At 40.7% G+C, this 19,497-nt stretch overlaps 1 protein-coding gene across 1 annotated transcript; it reads right to left on the minus strand.

Moving 5' to 3' along the window:
* Positions 1–2,093: 2,093 nt before the first annotated feature.
* Positions 2,094–19,151, minus strand: Slc40a1 (solute carrier family 40 member 1). The gene is made up of 8 exons (XM_005008713.4): positions 18,845–19,151; positions 18,351–18,418; positions 14,088–14,247; positions 11,827–11,942; positions 10,359–10,485; positions 6,352–6,597; positions 4,994–5,644; positions 2,094–3,680 (listed from the first exon to the last, which is right to left on the minus strand). The coding sequence occupies exons 1-8, from the start codon at positions 18,885–18,887 to the stop codon at positions 3,367–3,369; spliced, it is 1,725 nt and encodes a 574-aa protein (XP_005008770.3). The 5' UTR covers positions 18,888–19,151; the 3' UTR covers positions 2,094–3,366.
* Positions 19,152–19,497: the final 346 nt, after the last annotated feature.

Here is a 19,497-nt window from a genome sequence, read left to right on the forward strand (position 1 = left end):
ATTGCCACAAGCTCAATGGCAGCCTAGGCTACATAGTGAGTTCAAGACCAGCCTGAACTACGGAGTGAGACCCTGTCTCAAAAAAGAAACAAAAAGAAACATATGTATCTGGGATAAAGGAGCTATGTGGCAAAATTTCCAGACATAAGTATGGCATTTTTAAATGCAAAGATTGACCTAAAGTGACCTCTGATAAAGGATGCCTAATAGTTTACAAGTTTTCATCACAAATGTTTGCCTTGTTGTTTGTTGTTCTCCTGACTTTGCACATCTTGCGCAAATGCTTTTTTCTTCCCACACTTACCAGCTATAACCAAATACCTTTCCCTTGTTATAAACCACCCTTTTTTAAGTTTAAAAATCAATCAATCAGAGCAGCCCATGGGTGGTTCAAAAGTAGCTCACAGATGCCTTTTTTAGCAAAGTATTTTTAGCATTTTTAAGTTAGATTCTGGTATTCCAGAAATGGACATGTCCCACAGACTTCCAGATTCCCAGTTTCTCTTGAAAAATCAGAACATCTGGTGACACAGGGTTCACTTTCAAGATAGCAAATGCTTCCCTAACTACGCGTTGGCCTGGATGCTGGGTCTCCAGCTCACCAGCAGTGGCCACCCCACACTACCTGCTCCCAGCAGGCTTCTGATGCCAGGCACCTTTTCCACTTTCTCTTTCTTTCTTTCTTTCTTTCTTTCTTTCTTTCTTTCTTTCTTTCCTTGTTTTTGTCTTATAATGATCAAGAAAGTAACTTCTTTCTTGTGCAAATAGTAGAGGACAAAAAATGGAATATCAAGTAAGTCAGGTGTTGGGGTAGAATGAGGTGGGCATATTTCTTTGGCAATGAAGATTTCTTCCCCATGATTAATATAGAAACAAACAGAATTTATGTTGAAAGAACCTACTTAACCACAGTAAGAACCTCACACAGAAAAGAACATGGAAAAATGCAATGAGTGATGCTTTCAAAAATGTAATTATATGGTGTAGTGATACACGCCTGCGATCCCAGCACTTGGGGGGCTGAGGCAGAAGCATCACAGCAAGGTCAAGGGCGGCATGGGCTACATAGTGAGGTCAAGGCCAACTGGAACCTCGTAGACCCTATTTCTTTTAATGTAATCATATACTACAAAGGAGGGTTGTTTTCCTGTTTCTAAAGCACTGCATCCATCTCTCTGACCTGAGGCTGTAGGTAGCTGACTTTGTCTCCCCACCCAGTCATTGTGCAGTACACACCAAAGTCTGTGCAGACCAGCGGTGATTCTCCATTTCCCTCACCCGAAAAATTCTCACTAACTGGCCAGCTCTGTGCTCTCTCCTCCCACACAGGGCCTCTCCCTGTTGGCCCACAGTCAGACCAAGGTCCCTTACTAAGGACTGAAGCCTTGCTTTGCCTCTTTCTGTTCATTTCACAAGGGTTGCAGACCTTTGCTGGGAACACTCAAGGCTGCTCTGCACCCCTAATCTGAGTGCTGTGGGAAGGAGCAGAGGCCTGTTCAAGATCACACAAAGCCTGACAGGAGCAGCTGCTGTTCGTGCAGTCGCAACAAGCTGGTCAGCAGCTGCAGGATGATGCCAAAGTTTACAAGCTGCCAAGTGCAGGGAAAGGAGAGGGGGACCCAGATCAACAGTGTCTGAGTCCTGTCTGCATCTGCACACATCAGGTCTTCAGTGTCCGCTTGTTGCATACAGAACGTGGCTCTACTCTCTCGGGAGTATCAGACACCCTGTTACTGCCCAGCTTCCAGCTCTAGTAATACTACAACTGTAGACTTGCAGCTTGAAAATGCTTCCACAGGACTCTGCTCATTTGAGAACAGGGAAGTTGTAAGGTATGGAGGATTTTTTATTGCTCCTCTCCAATTTATAGAAGGGAAAATAGAACTTAGAGCTTCATGTGACTTACTCAGGGTCAAAGAATAACTGCTGGGCCCCAGGTTTACTGCACTTTTATCCAGGCCACTGTAAACTAAAAACACAAATTACGAAACTGTAGCCCTTTATAAAATGCAACACATTATCCAAAACAGATGTTCTGTGACAACAAGCAATATATTAAGTAATTGGAGAACACGATTCAGTGAAAAAGAAACTTAAGTTTTTAAAAATATTTTTATATAGAAATATTTTACAAAGATTTTACAACATGGCAACTCATTACGTCATATGTAGAAAGATGAAGAATAAACACCGAGGCTGAGGAAAGTGCACACAGCGATGTATTGCAGTCTCCATGAAAGTGCATGAAAGGTTAAGGCAAGGTACCCTGCTGGTACTGGCATTTTGTGAAAGGACCTGGAATCCAGTTGTTGTTTTTTTTAAAAAACAGGTACAAAGATTTTTTGGTTTATTGTTTACAAAGAGATTTAAAAGGGAAACTTTTCCACAATTCTCGCTCTAGAACAAGGTACAGATAACATCTGGCATAAACCAGTAAAAGTCAGTGTCCTGCTCGAGCATGCAGAAAAGTAATTCAAAGGATTTCTAGAACAAAACCTTCCCAAGTATGGGCTCCTTTCTGTATGAGGGCCGCTCTCCCATAGAATAAGAGAGACAATATGAATGAGATTGGCACGGATCAATTTAGGCTCTCACGCCTGTGTTTAGCGTTTAGCTTCTAGCTTCTCTGGCCGAACTACTGACAGCTTTAAACTCTCTGCCCATTCACTGCTTTGTAAAACTACACTACAGCTTTGCTTCTACCAGTAGCTTTTCTGATAGCCATTTCATGAAGTTACATATGCTTAATACAATATTTTGCCCATTTGATAAAAATATAAAAGTGCTCTCTGAAGTTAAACCATAAACATTATTAGAGAATTCTAGCTAAGTGTTTCATTTTTCCATACATCAAATCCTTGAAGATCAATAAGATCAATAAGGGTAATACTGGTTATCAAACAGTAATCTTCATATTTGGAGAACTTGTTTTTATAATGTAACTGGTAAGTAAGACATTAAACAAGTCAATTAGCCAGGTTTGAATAGAATTGAGTTGTAGGGAAAACTGACTTACCTGAATTCTAGCACAGATAATAAATATCTGCCAAACAATAACTTAATTCATGTTTAACCATTGTTTACAAAAATCTCATCTACTCAGAAGAACAGGAAAGTTCACTTTAACCATTCTAGTCTCCCTATACTTAAACATTTTCTTTTCTTTTTCTTTTCCGTATCTAAATGTGAGGGAAACACACCCGCTCATTGTGCTGATTTAGATTTCCTACTAGCTCTTAGCCTCTCAGACAAAGCTGTGGTAAAACCAGAGAGAAACACCCAGGCATTTATTAGAAACCTGAAGCACAAAATAAGCATATACGCTTGAGATTATCTAGTAACAGGGATGGCCACAGCTAACCTGCCTCACACAGAAGATGTATTGGTTTGATTTTCATCTGAAACTTCTTTTTCTGGAGAACCACAAACAAAGAGCTGGTTGCCCAGAGTTTTGTGGGCAAATCGGAAATACATAACGTGGCCCATCGCCACAAAGGAGACTGAAATTAACACGAGCAAGCCAAATGCTTCGGGGTTCGGAGCCAGGATGACCATGATGAAGTGCAGGAGATCCAGAAGGTAGTTCATGGAGTTCTGTACACCGTTTATAATGCCTCTTTCAGACTCAATTACATTCTCTTGCAGCAACTGTGTCACAGTTAAATCAAAGGCCCAAAGACCTGTACAATAAAACATACTTTTGTAAAGACTGAATTTTTGTGAAGACTCAATTTATAGTCATACATTTCAGGTTATAGGTAAAATTGGTTGACATATGCAAAAAATATGTTTCAGCCCTCTAGCTTTTAAGTTATTTTGCAGCTAAAATACCAATCATAGCTTTGCCTTGAAGTTTTGCCTTCTTTTCATTAATTATGGGTTATTCATTGCTTTAAGAAATTATTTTTATACAGACTAAAATAAAACTAATCTGTAAGTTTAGTTCTATTTTTCTGATCACTCATACTACAAAAGCAAAGCTCTGAAATCAGAGATGTCAAGTCCCATAAATACTAAATACTTTTAAAGTTTAAAATGACCTCGTACGTTGTTATGGTTAAAGTGTAAGGAAACTTTAAACCATTGGGTTACATTTATTGCTTGGGTTCTAACGCACTAACAATAAATCTGTCTTGCTTGAATATTAATGACTTTGATAAATTAATGAACTACTTTTTATCACAAGATAAAAATGGTTTTATGTTTAAGAACACAGTCAGTCCATCAGCACTCCATTAATGATTACACAAATTTTGCTTTTAAGAAGTCTTTACATTTCTTCCAGAACTATAAAACCCATTTGTGAGGCAATGTAATAAGCACACGTCAGCTAGAGAGGACTTTTGAAGGATGCTTTTAATAACTGACATGCCTTTCAAAGATCAAAGAAAAGCCACACATGGTGGTGCATGCCTAGAATCCCAACACTCAGGAGGCTGAGGCAGGAGGACTGATGTGAGTTCTGGAGCAGCCTTAGCTACACGGTGAGTTCAAGGCCAGCCTGAACTACATAGTGAGACCCTGCCTCAAAATAATAATAACAACAACAACGAGCAAAAAAAAAAAAAAAAAAAACACTGTTTTATGTTATCTCACACAAGTTTCTATATAGATTTATAGTAGACTTATAGCAATACAAAACCTCTAAACTATTAGATAGCAGTATAATTATTACACCTACCATTTTTAAAATATATTTTTAAATTGCATTTTAAAAAAAGTAATAGTTAAGGGTTGGAGGTGTAGCTCAGTGATAAAGTGCCTGCCTAACATCCTCAAAGCCCCAGCTTCAACTGCATAGAAAATGTGCTGGATTTCCCAGCACTGTCTATACTAAAAATCTCATGTTGGAAGACTAGAGTTTATATATAAACAATGGATTTTGATTATATTAGGATCCAAGAAATATTTCAGATCACCTATGGATGAAGTCCCTGTATTCACTTCCCAAATGGCTCAATTTCATGACCATAAATAAGAAATCACTCCTCACCGATTCTAGCAGCAATGACGCCTGCGAAGAGCAGGCTGACGGAGATGATGGGCACGGGCTTGGTACTCATCTCCAGGACGGCATGGCCAGCGTCAGACCCGTTGGACGTGTGCACCTCGGGGGTGAAGATGGTGTCAGGTATTCCGGTGGTGGTGGACATCGGCTCTCCTTGGACGAACCTAGAACGAATATCTTCAAAAGGAGAAACGGACAAGTCCAAGGGGCTTCCGGGCATGAACACAGAGATCACGCACAGGATAAGACAAGACAGCTGGGCCCAGCCTGAGATCAGACCGGTCCGAACCAGCCCACAGCGGCGGCGCAGCCAGGTGAAAGCCACAGTCCCCATTATCCCAGTGATGGCCGAGGCGCCCATGAGGATGCTCAGGACCGCCCCGCTCAGCCCCTGGGTGTAGGCGTAGCCGGTGGTGATGCAGTCAAAGCCCAGGACAGTCATATAAAGGAAAGCGAGGCCCATGCCCGCCAGGAACACTGGTTGGTTGTAGTAGGAGACCCATCCGTCTCGGAAGGTACGGAAGGGCTCGGTGATCTGGGAGGCACAGGTGGGCTCTTGCTTGGGTGCAAGTTCTTGGATGTTGGGCTCTTTCTCGCCCATTAGATGAGTTCCCTCCACGGGTTTTGGCTCAGTATCTGTTAATAAAATATATCATTATTTGGGGTGGGGACAGGTATGGGGAGAAAAGCCATTTTCCAATTATCTCCTGTCCCCCTCTTCTATGGGTACCCTTGGTTACTACATGACTAAATTCTCTAGGAAATCCAGCCACAGAATGACTCCTCAGAATCAATTCTGTTAGACAATATTATACTGATCTCTCTTTTTCTCTCAGAAATTATATTCTCTCTCTGAAGTGACTAGCAGGAAGACGCATCACATCAATACTTCAGTGGTCTGGGATAACAAAGAACCTTAAGATCTGTGAAGATCCCAATTACCTGAAGCCGAACTTCCTCTGCTGCTGGGAAGTGCTTCTCTCATTGTTTTCACTGCCTTCCACCATCCTGCAAATTCTCCAACGCTCCAAAGAATTCTCTTGTTCTATTTTTCTCCCATCATCTTACCATTTTTATGACTCATTTGGCCCAGGCAATGCTCAGCTAACTGCTTATGTCTAGTGCTCACATCAAAAGTCAGGGATCCCATTCCAAGCCCTTCAGCTCCAACCCAGAATTGTCCCCTAGAACCCCAAAAGTCTGCTTTTGCCTCCACCCAAAATGATGTATCGAACCCATCCCATTCTTCACTGAAAATTGAATCTCATACAAATCCAACATTGTTCTGCTCTTCACCAACATTTAAAGTCTGAACTGAAGGACTGGTCACTGTGTTCAATTACCTTTGGGTACATTCAGCTGTTTCAATTCAGCCTCCTCTACTTTAAGGGCTGCTTTCACAGCCAGTGCAGGGGTTTTCTGGTAGACCTTCCAGAGCAGGAAGTACTCCATACACATAGACATTAAATTCCATCCTGAGATGAAGCCACAGCCAATGACTGGGGACCCAAATGTCATGATCTGACCCACAGCCATGGGGGCCAAGATGTTGGTTAACTGGTCAATCCTTCGTATGGTAGCGTTCATATCTGCAGGGGAAGGGGAAGAGGCAGGTAGGAATTCAAGCCCATCAAAGAAAGATCGCCATGGGGATAAGCCAAGAGCACAAGCTGCTCAAATGTAGATTTCTAAAAGCACTCTGTGAGCAAACATGTGCTACAGAAACATTTATTGTTTGGGAAACAAAATTTCCTCTGAAGTTTGGTTTCCTTTGATACTCTAGAAATTAGTCTAGCATCAACTTATAAATGAACACGACAGTGACTCTTCATTTTTATTAAGGCTTATTAAATAAGTCAGACACCATTCTCAGTGCTATAGCATGGTTACTCTGAGACATCACCCTTCACTTGGAAAGCAAAGGCAGCAGTCACAATGTGACATGCGACTGTCTCTGCAGATGCTTTGCAAACATCCATCTGCTCCCCTCCAACAAGTTCCCAGAGCAGATGCCAATGGAGAAGAGTGGAATACATCCAAATAGGTCAATCACTGGAGTGGAAAGTAACAAAGGAAAACTTAAGTCTTAAAGCCACAGAACAACAACAAAAATCATTTTAAAGTTATTATTCTTTTATTCTCTCAGTTTTCAAGTACTTGTGGAGCTTCCCAAAGTCACCATTTCTGCTTATATATGACGATTAGGAAGTTAGTAATGTTTAGATGTCAGTATGGTATCAGAAATAAGCTTTCTTTTTTCTGAAGCAGAAAAGTTTTAAAAATTTTTTAATAAAAAGACTTAATCATTTTCCTGGTAATAGCCTGCAACAGAATCCCTCTTCTGGGCTGGGGATGAAACTTAGTAGTATCATACGTACTTAGCAAGTACAAAGCCCTGCATACATGCACATGCATACATGCACACAAACACATATCAGACTTCTGAATGTGCAAGCTTTCTCTTTACCAACGTCACACTTATTTTCATATGAACATAAACATGTCCTCATTTGGTTCTGTTTTAACTATAACTACAACAGACCATGACATGAATAATGACCTTTATTATAAAGGGTACATTACATCTCATAGAAGGACTTTTTTAAGGCTCTGTTGAGGAAATAGTAGCAAACAGGTCTGTCTGCTTCAAACATGAAACCAATTTTAATCAACAGAACTCAGACCTGAGAGTCACTGCTACACTGGATCAGAACTAACAAGTAGACTTTACTTTAGAATCTCTGGCAAGAGATCCTCCCAAGCTATCAATGAAGTGCTCCATAAAGGAGACAGGGAAGGAAATAAAGCAACAAACTGAGCAAAAAGTCTGGGAAAGGAGTGAATTTCAAGTAGGTTAGATGGACCAGATGGTAAAAGTGAATGCTTTATTACAGTATTACACCAAATACCTGGAAAGCACCTATCTCATGGAACAGATGAGTTAACAGTATTTATGTTTTTAAAAATATTTTTCTTGGAGCATTCCAAATGAGAGGGCAAGAGCTGAATTTTGGTCTGAAATCCTAACCTTGCCAAGGAAAATTAACTCCTGTTCTTTACCCTCCGTAATGCAGCTTCCAATTTTAAAATTATCTGTGAAATTAAGAAATGGAGGATAAGGGAAAGTGGGAGCAATCAGCCTCCAGCTCATAATCTCTGTTCCCTATTTTCACACCTTTTGCCCCTACACAGGCACCCAGAACACCCAGGTGAAGCCTTTGCCACGCAGTTCCCTAACCTGGGTTCCTAACTCACTTCTAGCAATGTCAACGTAAATCAGCCAGCATAAGCACACATCACTCCCCACTGGACAGGGGCGTCCCTGTAGGGATGGAAACAGCCTCCAAGATCCCAAAGGAACCCAAGACTATTTTTTTCCTTTTTCTCTTCTATTTTTCCTTTGTCTGCTTTCTTTCTCCCTGTTCTCCTCTAACCTCCCTTGAGCAGAAATGACAGCAAATTCCACAGATAGACATTTGCTGACCCTCAGAACCAAAAAAAAGTTTCTGTATTGTTTTGCAACATAGTGTTTAATGAACACAAATGCTACAGGAAAGAAAACAGGAATGTTTTCCTTGCTGGTCTCCTAACCCTTGCTGCTGATGGATAGGAAAGCCGCTGCTTAGGAAAAGTTAACTTGGAGTGGGCCAGAGTTCAGCAGACAGCTCACTTCCTTTCTTAAGCTTGAAAACTCCTGAAGCTTAGAAAATAGGCTGCTTGGCTTAACAGTTCAACTCTGCAATAATTCATAATATAAAGAGGGACAGCTAGAAACGACAGAGTTTTTGCTGTTCTGGGACATAAGTTATAATCAGAAAGGAAAGTTCTTTTAATTCTTTTAATTTATGTGTAGGTAGTAAGATCAGTTAAAAATTTTGAGTAACTTTCGCTTTAACAAAGCTATTTTACAGAATACAGTATGAGTAGAATTTTACAATAGACTTAAAAGACTCAAAATGAGTTAAGAAATCCAAGGGGTTGGGGTTTAGCTCAGCGGCATAAGCACCTGCCTGGCAAGTGTGAGGTCAAGTCTGATCCCTGGTACCACAAACAAATAAATAAATAAAGGAAATCCAGAAAAGAGAACAAAACAAACTTTTCCCCAAATATATTCTAACAAATATACATGTGGTCTGTTTTCAAACTATATCCTTTTGTACCCTCTGAATTTTAAAACAAGGACATATTTTTTTCATGCTTAATGTTTAAAAAAGAAAGTAAACAAGCCTTATCTCTTCTTCAGTCTACCAAAAAAAGATGCAGAATTATTCTTCTAAATAATCAAAGAAAGAAATGCCAGTGAGAATTTCCGACAGTCCAGACTCGCAGCTGCTGTACGGCCTCTCCTCTAAAGTCAGTGTGGTATTTCTATCCGGATTACAACCCTGCCACCATAACAGAACAGGACGACTGAAGCACATAGTTCTTCCAGGCCTGCCACAGACCTCGATCTCTTTCCGTCGCCACCTCCTTTCCTTTTCTGAACCACAGGGTCCAGGCAAACAAAGCTGCATGTGAACCCCTGCACATAATTCTGCCTTCCGTGCCTTGGCTAAGTAACTTCAGTCATCAGGAATGATTTTCTCCTCTGCCAGAATGGCTGAGCAATGTGGTTCCTATTCTCATGACCTTAATGACCGGCAGAGTTCACTCAGCTGATCTGCCCCCACGCAGGTGCACCCTTCCTGCTTGACCCTAGGAAGATGTCCATCCACTTTGTGTCTGTGTGTCATATGCGGAGAAGGTGAAGAGGCTCAAGTGAGGGAGCCCACGGGGAACCCACGCTGGGGGTGATGTAACAGGACACAGCCGCTCTGTAAACATTCCCCATTCCTTGGTTGGCTACTTGTGTGGGTTTCCAGTGATTTGCAAGCATCTTAAAAACTGCACTCTGGCCTCTATTTTTAGGGGATTTTTTTAACATAATTATATCACATTCTATATAATGCAATAAAAGTTACACATTGTAACTCTAAAGTAGGAGGAACTAACCACTCTTATTGTGTTGTTTCCATTTGGAGGAAAATAATACCCAAAGTGTGATCCTCAAATACAGTACATATATCCATGCAAAATATCATGCTGGTTTTCACTGTTGCAAGTATTAAATAAATATGTAGTAACAGCTGCAAGAATTTTTAGAAAGGAAAGGAAAAATTTCAAAAGTGATGTTCTTCTACTCTCATATAACAGATAAATCTTAGCAGTAGGACTGACAGGAAAGAAAATATGCTTTCAACGTATTGTTAAAATATACTCAGAATAATAAAAAGGGTTTTGGCCTCATTTACTGCCACTGATTTAAAGTAAATCCTAACATTAATTTAGTTGAAAAAGAAAACCCAATTACCTGCTAATTTGCTTCTATCCTCTCCTGCAACAACAACGATCCAGTCCCTCTGGATTGTTATCGCTGTAGCAGTACTGGCCAAATTTGCAATATTTGCAATAGTGATGATCATGATATAGCAGGAAGTCTAAAGAATTATGGGAAAAAAATTGAGTTAAAATGTCAGTTTATTGCATTATATGTGCTTTACTATTCAAGGTAACTTAAAACTGGCTTTCTTACAAAATGGTAAATTTTTAACTTTACTTCATATACAAGAAATCATTTTCCCTTGAATACATGAAACAAGTACCAGTCGTCAAATTAAAGGGCATGCTACCACCCTAACCTGCAACATCTGTACTACATATAACATAAAATTATAATAATCACATGAATATATATGTGACACAGTTATCAGAAAATGGTAATGTGGTGGTGTTTTTAACATTTTTCCCACACACATCTCCACTGAAAAGATAAGGAAGGAGAAAGAAAAAGACCTGTGTTTAAGTCAGAGTTCTGACCCTTTCTACTTGCACAATAATGGAAAATCAACAAACCTCATTTTGTCTTAGTTTTGCCATCAGCAAAATGAAGGGGTTAGACTTGGAGATTTCATAATGTCCTGCCTAGCCTTGAAACTCTGTAATCTCAACCTGAATATATATAAGATGATTCAAGAGTGAAACCAATTCATTGTTTTCCACTCTTCTCACCACTCTCCTCTTTCCCATGTGGGAATATAGTTGATATTCCCAAACAGAAGTAGCAATTACTATTGGCGGACTACAACAATAGCTGGTTAATATAGACAGAGTATATGGACATTTCTTGCATAATGTGATTAATTTACAGAATAAAACTAGCTGAAAATTAACAACTGAATTAAATCATATATTCTTAGAAATGTCAAAAAGCAATGAGACAAAATTTAAACTCAATACTTAATGAATATCTGCTACAGGAAAAGCAACAATAAACTATCAGGGATATGATGGTGGTCAGAGAAATCAATTATTAAAGTGTCATATTTGCAAAAGAAACAAACGTTCTATGGCTTCAAAAGCTTTTCATTGTTATCTCTACCAGATAGTCAATTTTCTAACTTCAAGAATCTCAGTGAATAAATGTGAGTCATTTGGAGGAAAATGAATGTACCTTGAGATGAAAATGTCAAGTGAAATAAGGCAGATACATGAGATTAAATATTGTGTGGTTTCTCTTCTAAGAGAAATCCAAAGCATAAATAATTCAAGGAGAGAATACAAGACAGACAATAGGAAAGAGAGAGAGATAGATCATTTGCAAATGGGAAGAGGACTAAGAGATGAAAGGCAGGGCTAGGGAGTGGAGGAGAAAAAGAAGTCAAAAGAATAAAGATGCATTATGTACCCGGCACGAGAAATGAGATCATCATGTACTGCAAACGTGCACCAATACAAATTTAAATAAAATAAAACAGAAAAGAATCTCGTCAAGCACTTACAAGGACCCATCCGTGGTACATGGTCAGGAGCTCATTTTTATGTAAGAAAACCATCATCAGGATGATTCCACACACGATGACTGAAACATTCTGTACCACCAGGGAAGTCTGGGCCACTGAACAGAGGAAGAAGGAGGGTTTCACTACACCGACAATCTCAGGCTGCTTTTATCCACACATCATTACTCTACTACATGAATGCATACACACCATCACAGAATAAGGAAACCTTCCCAAAGTAAATTTCACCTCAATCACTCAGTACAACCCAGCAGGTCACAGCAGACTGGTGAAATCTGCAAATGAAATATTTTTTTTCTGGTAGTTGAAGTCTTTTACAATAACTACATTTGTATGATTTTCTTCAAGTATACTGCCACAAACAGAACTATTATATAGATAAGATCTAGCTCTCAGCCCTTTGTTACATAAGCTAAAACAAGAATATGTAGGAGGTTATTGACATGTTGATAAAACACTCATAATCTCTTGCATGCCAGCTTACTCTGATAAAATGGGACAAATAGGAAAAACAGGCAAAATTTTCCCAGGAATAAAGCAGTAGTGGACGTGTTGATGCTATTTTTCTTTACTGTGAAATTCTAAGCTATACCTTCCATCACACACACATGTACACACACACTCTCTCTCACCATACCAACTCTCTTAAAATGAGGCCCTTATACAGAATCCAACGCCAGCAGGTGGCCAGGTAAGGTCACCTGGTAGTCTCTTCTGTCCCACTCACTAGGCAGGCAGATGGTCGGGGGAAGGACACTCAACGTCTCACGCTTATGTCTAGAAGATGGGATCGTAATGCCTCCCTCACTTATGGAGTCAGAATGGTGTTCAAATAAAATGTTTATGCAGACACTCTGACACACGTAACATGTAATTACAGCTCTTGTTATCCAGGATAGAGAAGCTCGTCCTGGCTTGGCAGGTCATATGGAAGACTCAAAACCAAATCAAATGCTCTCTGGAATTAATCTGAAATATCAACATATAACTCAGCCATGCATCTACTGTATAAGCATTAAATATGAAATGAATGAAGTTCTTAGCTTTCATGATCTCACAGCCAGAAAAGGAAAAGTCACGTGAACAGATAATTCTAGCCATGTAGGTACAAAAGCAGACAAGCACATCCTTATGGAAGCACAGAGAAAGAAATGAAAAACTCAGCCTAGAGACGGCAGAGAAGATTTTTCATGACAAGAGACAACACAGGAGTGGGTGACACAGGACAGGAGGGAGGCTGCTACCCTACCACACTCTCCTTCCTCCATTCAGCATTTACCCTCAGCTATGATTTCAGTGCTCTGTAATTATAAGATTAAAGGGTTCTATGTGCAATATTCTTATTTTCCTCAGAATAACAATGTAAATAATGAGGTTTTTTTCCCCTAGGATACAGAATTTTTTTTCCCAAGTGTGTTCTAGTCTATTCATTCTCAAAACAGAAAAAATTGGCATCTTGACCATTTTATTAGTAGTATCAGGTCCTGCAATCTGAAAATCCTGCTTTTGTGCATCTAAAAGCAATTATCTGGATTGAAAGAAACTGATGATGTCTCTGTCTTTTCCTGCAGCTAAGACAGACAGGGCCAGGAATCATCAACTGAATAATTCAAGAAAATTTTACCCTGAATGACTATCCATAGTGCTTTCATTTTCTAAATAACTGAATTCCTTGATTTCTGTCTCTGCTGTATGAAATGGTTAATGTTCTGGTCCATAATAATACTAATACATTATTTCTTCTTTTCCTTTAAAAATTTTGTGATTTGGTTTTCTATGATTCAAACTCAACTCTTTTCCTCTGAATCAATATTTATATTTCACCGCCCTCATACACATCTTCATATGAAATACAGTAACTCAGAGCACAGATGCTAAAGCTGTCCCAAGAATGTCACATTAATGGAATCCCAGCGCACGTCTTGATTAGGAAGGGAGCTAGTATTAAGCAAACGTTTAATGTTTAACATGGTTCCCAGAAAAAGGGCTATGGAATTAATCATTAACATCTGAAATTTATGAACTGCCACCCCCCTGCCAAATCTATAGGTCAATATTCTAGCATTCCAAGTATGTGCAAGAAAGCCCAGGATCCTGAATCCAGAGAAAAGTCCCCTCCCTCAGGAGTGGCATGAAAACAGGGTTGCACTGTGGCTTGTCTCAGTTTGTTTTCTCTGATCCAGACAGCGCTCAGGGGGTGTTCCCATGAATGTGGGAACTTACCTAGAGAACCCACTCACCTTTCAGTCTGGCGTTCTTATCCACCCAATCACCGATGATGGCTCCCAGGACCAGTACCGACCCCGCCACCACCAGCCCATACACCGCAGTCAGAAGGAGACTGTTTCCGTAGAGCTCAACCAGAAACACGGACACTGCGAAGTGCCACATGCGATCCCCCTGAACAAGGGAAAAGATTTGATGAACATCGTTAGCTTGCAGTCCATTGTACATAGAAATTTACGTTCCTACCTAAAAGGTGCTGTTCAGTGATATTGCAGACATTCAAAGTCAGTGATTACTCTGTGGACCAAACACCAATCAGATGTTAAAATTGTTCGTTCTAACACAATGGAAAATATTTTTACCCAATTACTATGAAACTCAAAAAGCATGGTACAAATGAAACATATTCTTATTATTCTAGGAAAAATGCAGTTTGCAGACCTCAGATGGTTTTGTGAAATCAAACCAATTCTCTTGTGTGCCCACAAACATTCTCTTTCTCCCCAGCCAGGGCATTTGCCTATGCTGACTGGAGAGGAATAAAGTGGTTCGCTATTGGACCAGAGCACTAGTATAGTTTATAAATACCGGCATACCTTGAAGGTCTAGAAAAGGCTAGTTTTCCTGTTTGTAAATAATAAGAGTATACTATATGATTGCTAAACTTTCTTTTACCTCTAATATTTTAAAATATATGCTGTTTCACAAATAAAATTCAAAGTCATAAAACAGCAGAGCAATCAGAAAGATGAAATTAAAAGGACAAATTCTGGTAATGCACGGACAAAGATGTCCAAATAAACTTGAATATGTAAGTGGTTAATGTTTTACTACAGATGAATTTTTGAAGGAAAGAAAAAAAACTACTTCACATAGGCTCAGAGTATATAGAGAATTCTGGAATTCATTGCTACAAAACGTGGTGTAAGTTCAAGAGGAACTTTGAAATAAGTCACATAAATTAATACATAAGAAATCCATAACTGACTTTATTGAGAGGTTTTAAGGTCCATCCTGACTTGTGGGGTTAACATGAACAAGGAAAGCATTCCAACCGAGCTCTCAAAACCACTGCATGACACTAACTTCCCAGGCTGTACCTCTCCCAGATTTGACCTATGTGAAAGTTCTTATATTCCTAGATCTTCACAAACTCTGTGAACGTAGTCAAGCAAATCGTTATGCTGGTAGGTCAAATTACTTTAAAAAGCTAACAAAGTCAAGACAACAATCTTAAACATTCAAACTGTAAATCAATGCACCCTAGCAACCCTTTACAATAAACTTCCTTTAGACCATAGTTCTAACTGGGGGTGACTTTAATCTCCAGAGATCATTTGGCGTTACTCTAGGGTGTCATAATTGCAGGGAACAAAGGAAGGAATACTATGGCCATCCACAAGGCATAAGGTGACTATAGATATTTCTGGCCTAAAACACTACCACAGAGGTTGGGAAAGAATTTTGAACATAATTTTAAGTCATGATTTAAAATTAACATAAAATTAAGGCCTTGAGAGATGTGACAGAAGTTACAGCAATTCCCAAAGGCTTTAGAGTTTAAGAAGCAATTGATTCTTGCTCAAAAAGACTGTTTTAGTGTCTAGGTAAACACTGGTCTAGTGCTCACACATTCTTTCCTTACTTCAAGCCTTGTCTTTCCCTCTATGCAAGTCTATTTTCTGCCCCCTGCATGCTATCACCTTACTTAATTTGTTTAAGAGCCTGTCCACCCCCACTGGATCAGGGAATGAACGCCCACAGTCATTAACCCACTTAATAAATACCTATGGAGTGGCTGTTACGTATACAACACTACAGCAAACACAAGAGTTGTAGCAGTGGGGGGAAAAAAAAAAACCACAATCCATGGCTTCACGTGGCTTGCATTCCAATGCTCACAGACCAAAGGCAAATGTAGCACAGGTCAAGAGGTGTAAGTGCTATGCAAAGAATCAACACAAGAATGGACTGGAACGTGGCATTTCCTATGGAATGGTGCCGAGGCTTCTAGGAGCAGAAAGTGAGGCCTGGAAAAATGCCGGCATGTGGGGATATAACTTGGGACAGCCCAAGGGACAGTGACAGAAGATCTTAGTAACTGCATCTGCTTTCTTCCTTGTCTTACACTGATGCTTTTCCATGAGCAGATACTTTTTTAAAAATCCATACTAAAGTACATTATGAACTCCTTAACACAAGGGTCCACTCTTTACACTGTTTTCTATTCTGATAGCACAGTTTGAAATGTATTGGTTACTGGCAGACAGAAATAAAAGTCTCACGTCAAAAGCATTCAGATCGCACACAAACCTAACCCGAGACAATCTTCTACCCTAAGGCCCATGGTTCAATGAATAGGAAATCCTGGTTTAGTGCAATTGGCAGGGGGATGGATAGAAACACATACATAAATTTGTTTGTAATAAAAATTGGTGTGCCACACAAGAGACCAAGCACGCTAAGTGGAATTATCCACAGTTAGAAAGCATTCCTCTCTTGTGCTCCTTAGAGTGAGACATAAAAATCCACTGACCCTTACATGCCTGTGATTGCTCTTGGTTTGTTTGGGTTTGCGTCTTTGTTATTTGTTTGGTGACTGGGTTTGGGTTTGAACTCAGGGCCTACGCATGCTAGGCAAGCACTCTACCACTGAGTTGCATTCCCAGCCCTGCTCTTGCTTTTTTAATCAACTTTCTCACAAACACTCCTTTTGCTCATCTTACTGTAAGGTTAGGACAACCACCTGTCTGTCACCTTGATTAAGGAATTTTCTTTTAAGATCCTTAACAAAATTCCTTTTAAAGACAAAAAGAAAATCCTTCTAGAAGACCACAGCTCCACTCATGCTTTTGGCAACTCTGTCACCCAATCAACCAAGGGTTGCATAAACCCTGAATCAATCAGTATTCGGAAATAAGACACTTGTTCCTCTAAGAGCTGGATCCAGACCACCGGCTGAGAGTTTCAGACACTATTTCCCTTACGTATTGTTGATCTTTTTAATACTGACTTCTAAATGAATTAAATTGGAAGAACAAATGACTGGCTTGGTTTTATAAAGAGCTGTTTCACTGGGTTTCTATTTAGACTCATCAGCTTTGGGGACTGAAGCAAACTCATACCAGTTTCATTTTGTTTACATTTATTTGCCATCCTTGCACAATCCTCTGAGTAGAGGGAAGTTTGCTATTCTGAAAAATCATCTCTGAGCTGCTGTTTCTTAGATAATAACTTGATATAATTTCCCAAGAGCACAGATTATAGCTCCTCTCATGGAATGATTCCATTCATGCCTTAAGGGTAACCCGACAGAAATTTCCAGTTTAGAAAGAAATTAACATCGTACATTACTCTTAAAATTATTTCTCTTTATGTATGGTTCTTTTAAAGTTCATATATTAGGCATGCACAGACTATATTCACAGACTTTATATCTTCTAAACAATGCAAAGACATGCACAGACTTTATATCTTTTAAACAATAATTTTGTTTAAAATTTACTTTTTAAAAAGTCTAATCACATTGATCACACAACCAGTACCCTTACTGGATTATTCTTTTACAGAGAGAGTTAACAGAAGAAACCTAGGCCAAAAGGAATACTGAGATTCTTCCAAAGCCACATAAGAAGTCAGGAGACATGTGAATCAGTCATTGATTTTCTAATTTTCACCAGATAGTTTTAAAAACAGTTTGTGGTGCTCACGCATTATGTAACTACAGATAACATTTTAAAGACCAGAAGTTTGCCTGTCAAATATTTGATCTTGGGACTATGTGTATTTTAATTTAAATTTAAAATGCTATTACTAGACTAAGTCAGTCACTCCACTATTCCCCTGAACTTTCATGGTGCTGCATGCAGAAACTAAAATTTAACAAGGAAACAGAAGTACCTTAAAATGTGAAATGACAGGAGGTATATGAAATACCTTCCCTCTGATTCTTAGCAGCAGGGATTACCATTTACTGAGCATAGTAATGCAACATACAATTTATAAACAAAGCAAACATCCCTCTTTGTCAATCTTGCTTTGCACAGCTGTCAATGCATGCAAAGTACAATAACATGATAATTAATTTACTAACATCCATCCAAAGACAACATCCAATACCTTGTTTGGAAATAACTTTTTCACTAAAGCATGTGTCTCTGGATGATTTATTTGCTTATCTGTATGACAAAACTGGAAGTAGGCTTAATACTGGTTGCAATACAAGTAAACAAGAAACTACAACAATACTGTAAAAAGCACTGTACACTATCACTTACCCAAGTGGAGAGGGAATGACTAAGGTAGAGGAGGAATTTTGCCGAGGTCAGGTATTTTGCAACGGATCCTGCAAAGACACACAGGAGGAGGATTTCAAAGCACATTTGGTCACCTGCATGAGCTGAAGTTCAAATACCTATCCATCTACTTTTACAACACGACTATTAAAAACTACACTGCAAGACAAATCAGGTACATTTTATCAAGTCCTCTAGACTCGGTGTATACTGTTTCGATAATATCACAGACTTAAATTCAGCAAGACCTGTTGGTCAGTAATTGCACAAACTCTCAAGCAGTGAAGAAACCTGTTTCAAAATTCAACTTCTAACAGAAGCCCAAACTCCCCGACGTGCTGCGTCCTTGCTGTGAGCAGCCCCTCTTGTCCTTTTCAGAACGGCCTTGGCGTCTCCTATCACGGCAGGAGACACGGTCGTGCGACCCAGAGCTGGCCAGGCGCGGGGTCACCTGTCCGGGGCCCCGCGGCACTCACCGCAGCATCCTCCCCGGCGGCCCTGCTCCTCGGCTCGGGTCATGACACCAGGCGCTCGCGTCGTTGTCGAGGTGAGGTGTTCGCTCACCCGAGCCCCAGGACCTGGCGATGGCACCGATGCAGACCCAGCAGCCTCGTCCGGAGAGACCCCAGCGACAGCTACGGCAAAGGGCAAAACAGAAAGCGCCCGGGGGGTTCCTCGTGGTCTTCTTTCCAAACTTAGCTAACACTGTAGCTGAAGTCGGAAAGGCAAAGCCTTATGCACGCCGGTGAGAGGCTCCGCGGGCCGCCGAGACCCCGAGCCCTGCTCTGCCGCCGCCCCTCGGCCCGCGCCCCGGGCCGCTCTTATAGGGCTGGGGGCGGGGCTTCAGCAGGCCCCGCCCCGCGCGAGGCCGCGCCGGGCCCTGAGCTGCGCCGCCCCGGCCGCGGGCGCGCGTGGGGAGCGGGCGGCGCGGGGACCCGGGAGACGCCGCGCGCGCACGGGGCGGGCTGCGGGCGCTGCGGGCGCGCTGGGCGCGGGCTGCCTGGGGCGCGGGACAGCGGAGGGCGTTGCTGGGGAGCTGGGGACCTAGGGGCGTCTCCTCGCGAGCCTGCACTGGCTCCGGTCTCGGAGGCGCGTCCCCGCCTTCCCATCCGGCGGCCGGGCAGGGCCT

This window comes from Cavia porcellus, unplaced genomic scaffold, assembly GCF_034190915.1.
Source record: "Cavia porcellus strain 051 isolate PalLab524CR breed Dunkin Hartley unplaced genomic scaffold, mCavPor4.1 scaffold_12, whole genome shotgun sequence".
In the NCBI taxonomy this organism is placed as follows: Eukaryota; Metazoa; Chordata; class Mammalia; order Rodentia; family Caviidae; genus Cavia; species Cavia porcellus.

What these genes read in the sequence shown, in the direction of transcription:
- Slc40a1 (XM_005008713.4), bottom strand. Translation starts at nt 18,887, where the DNA reads ATGACCCGAGCCGAGGAGCAGGGCCGCCGGGGAGGATGCTGCG. An exon ending in GTCATTCCCTCTCCACTTGG is followed by an intron (nt 14,248 to 18,350) that starts GTAAGTGATAGT and finishes TCCCTTGTTCAG; the next exon opens with GGGGATCGCATGTGGCACTT. An exon ending in TAAGAACGCCAGACTGAAAG is followed by an intron (nt 11,943 to 14,087) that starts GTGAGTGGGTTC and finishes TCCTCTGTTCAG; the next exon opens with TGGCCCAGACTTCCCTGGTG.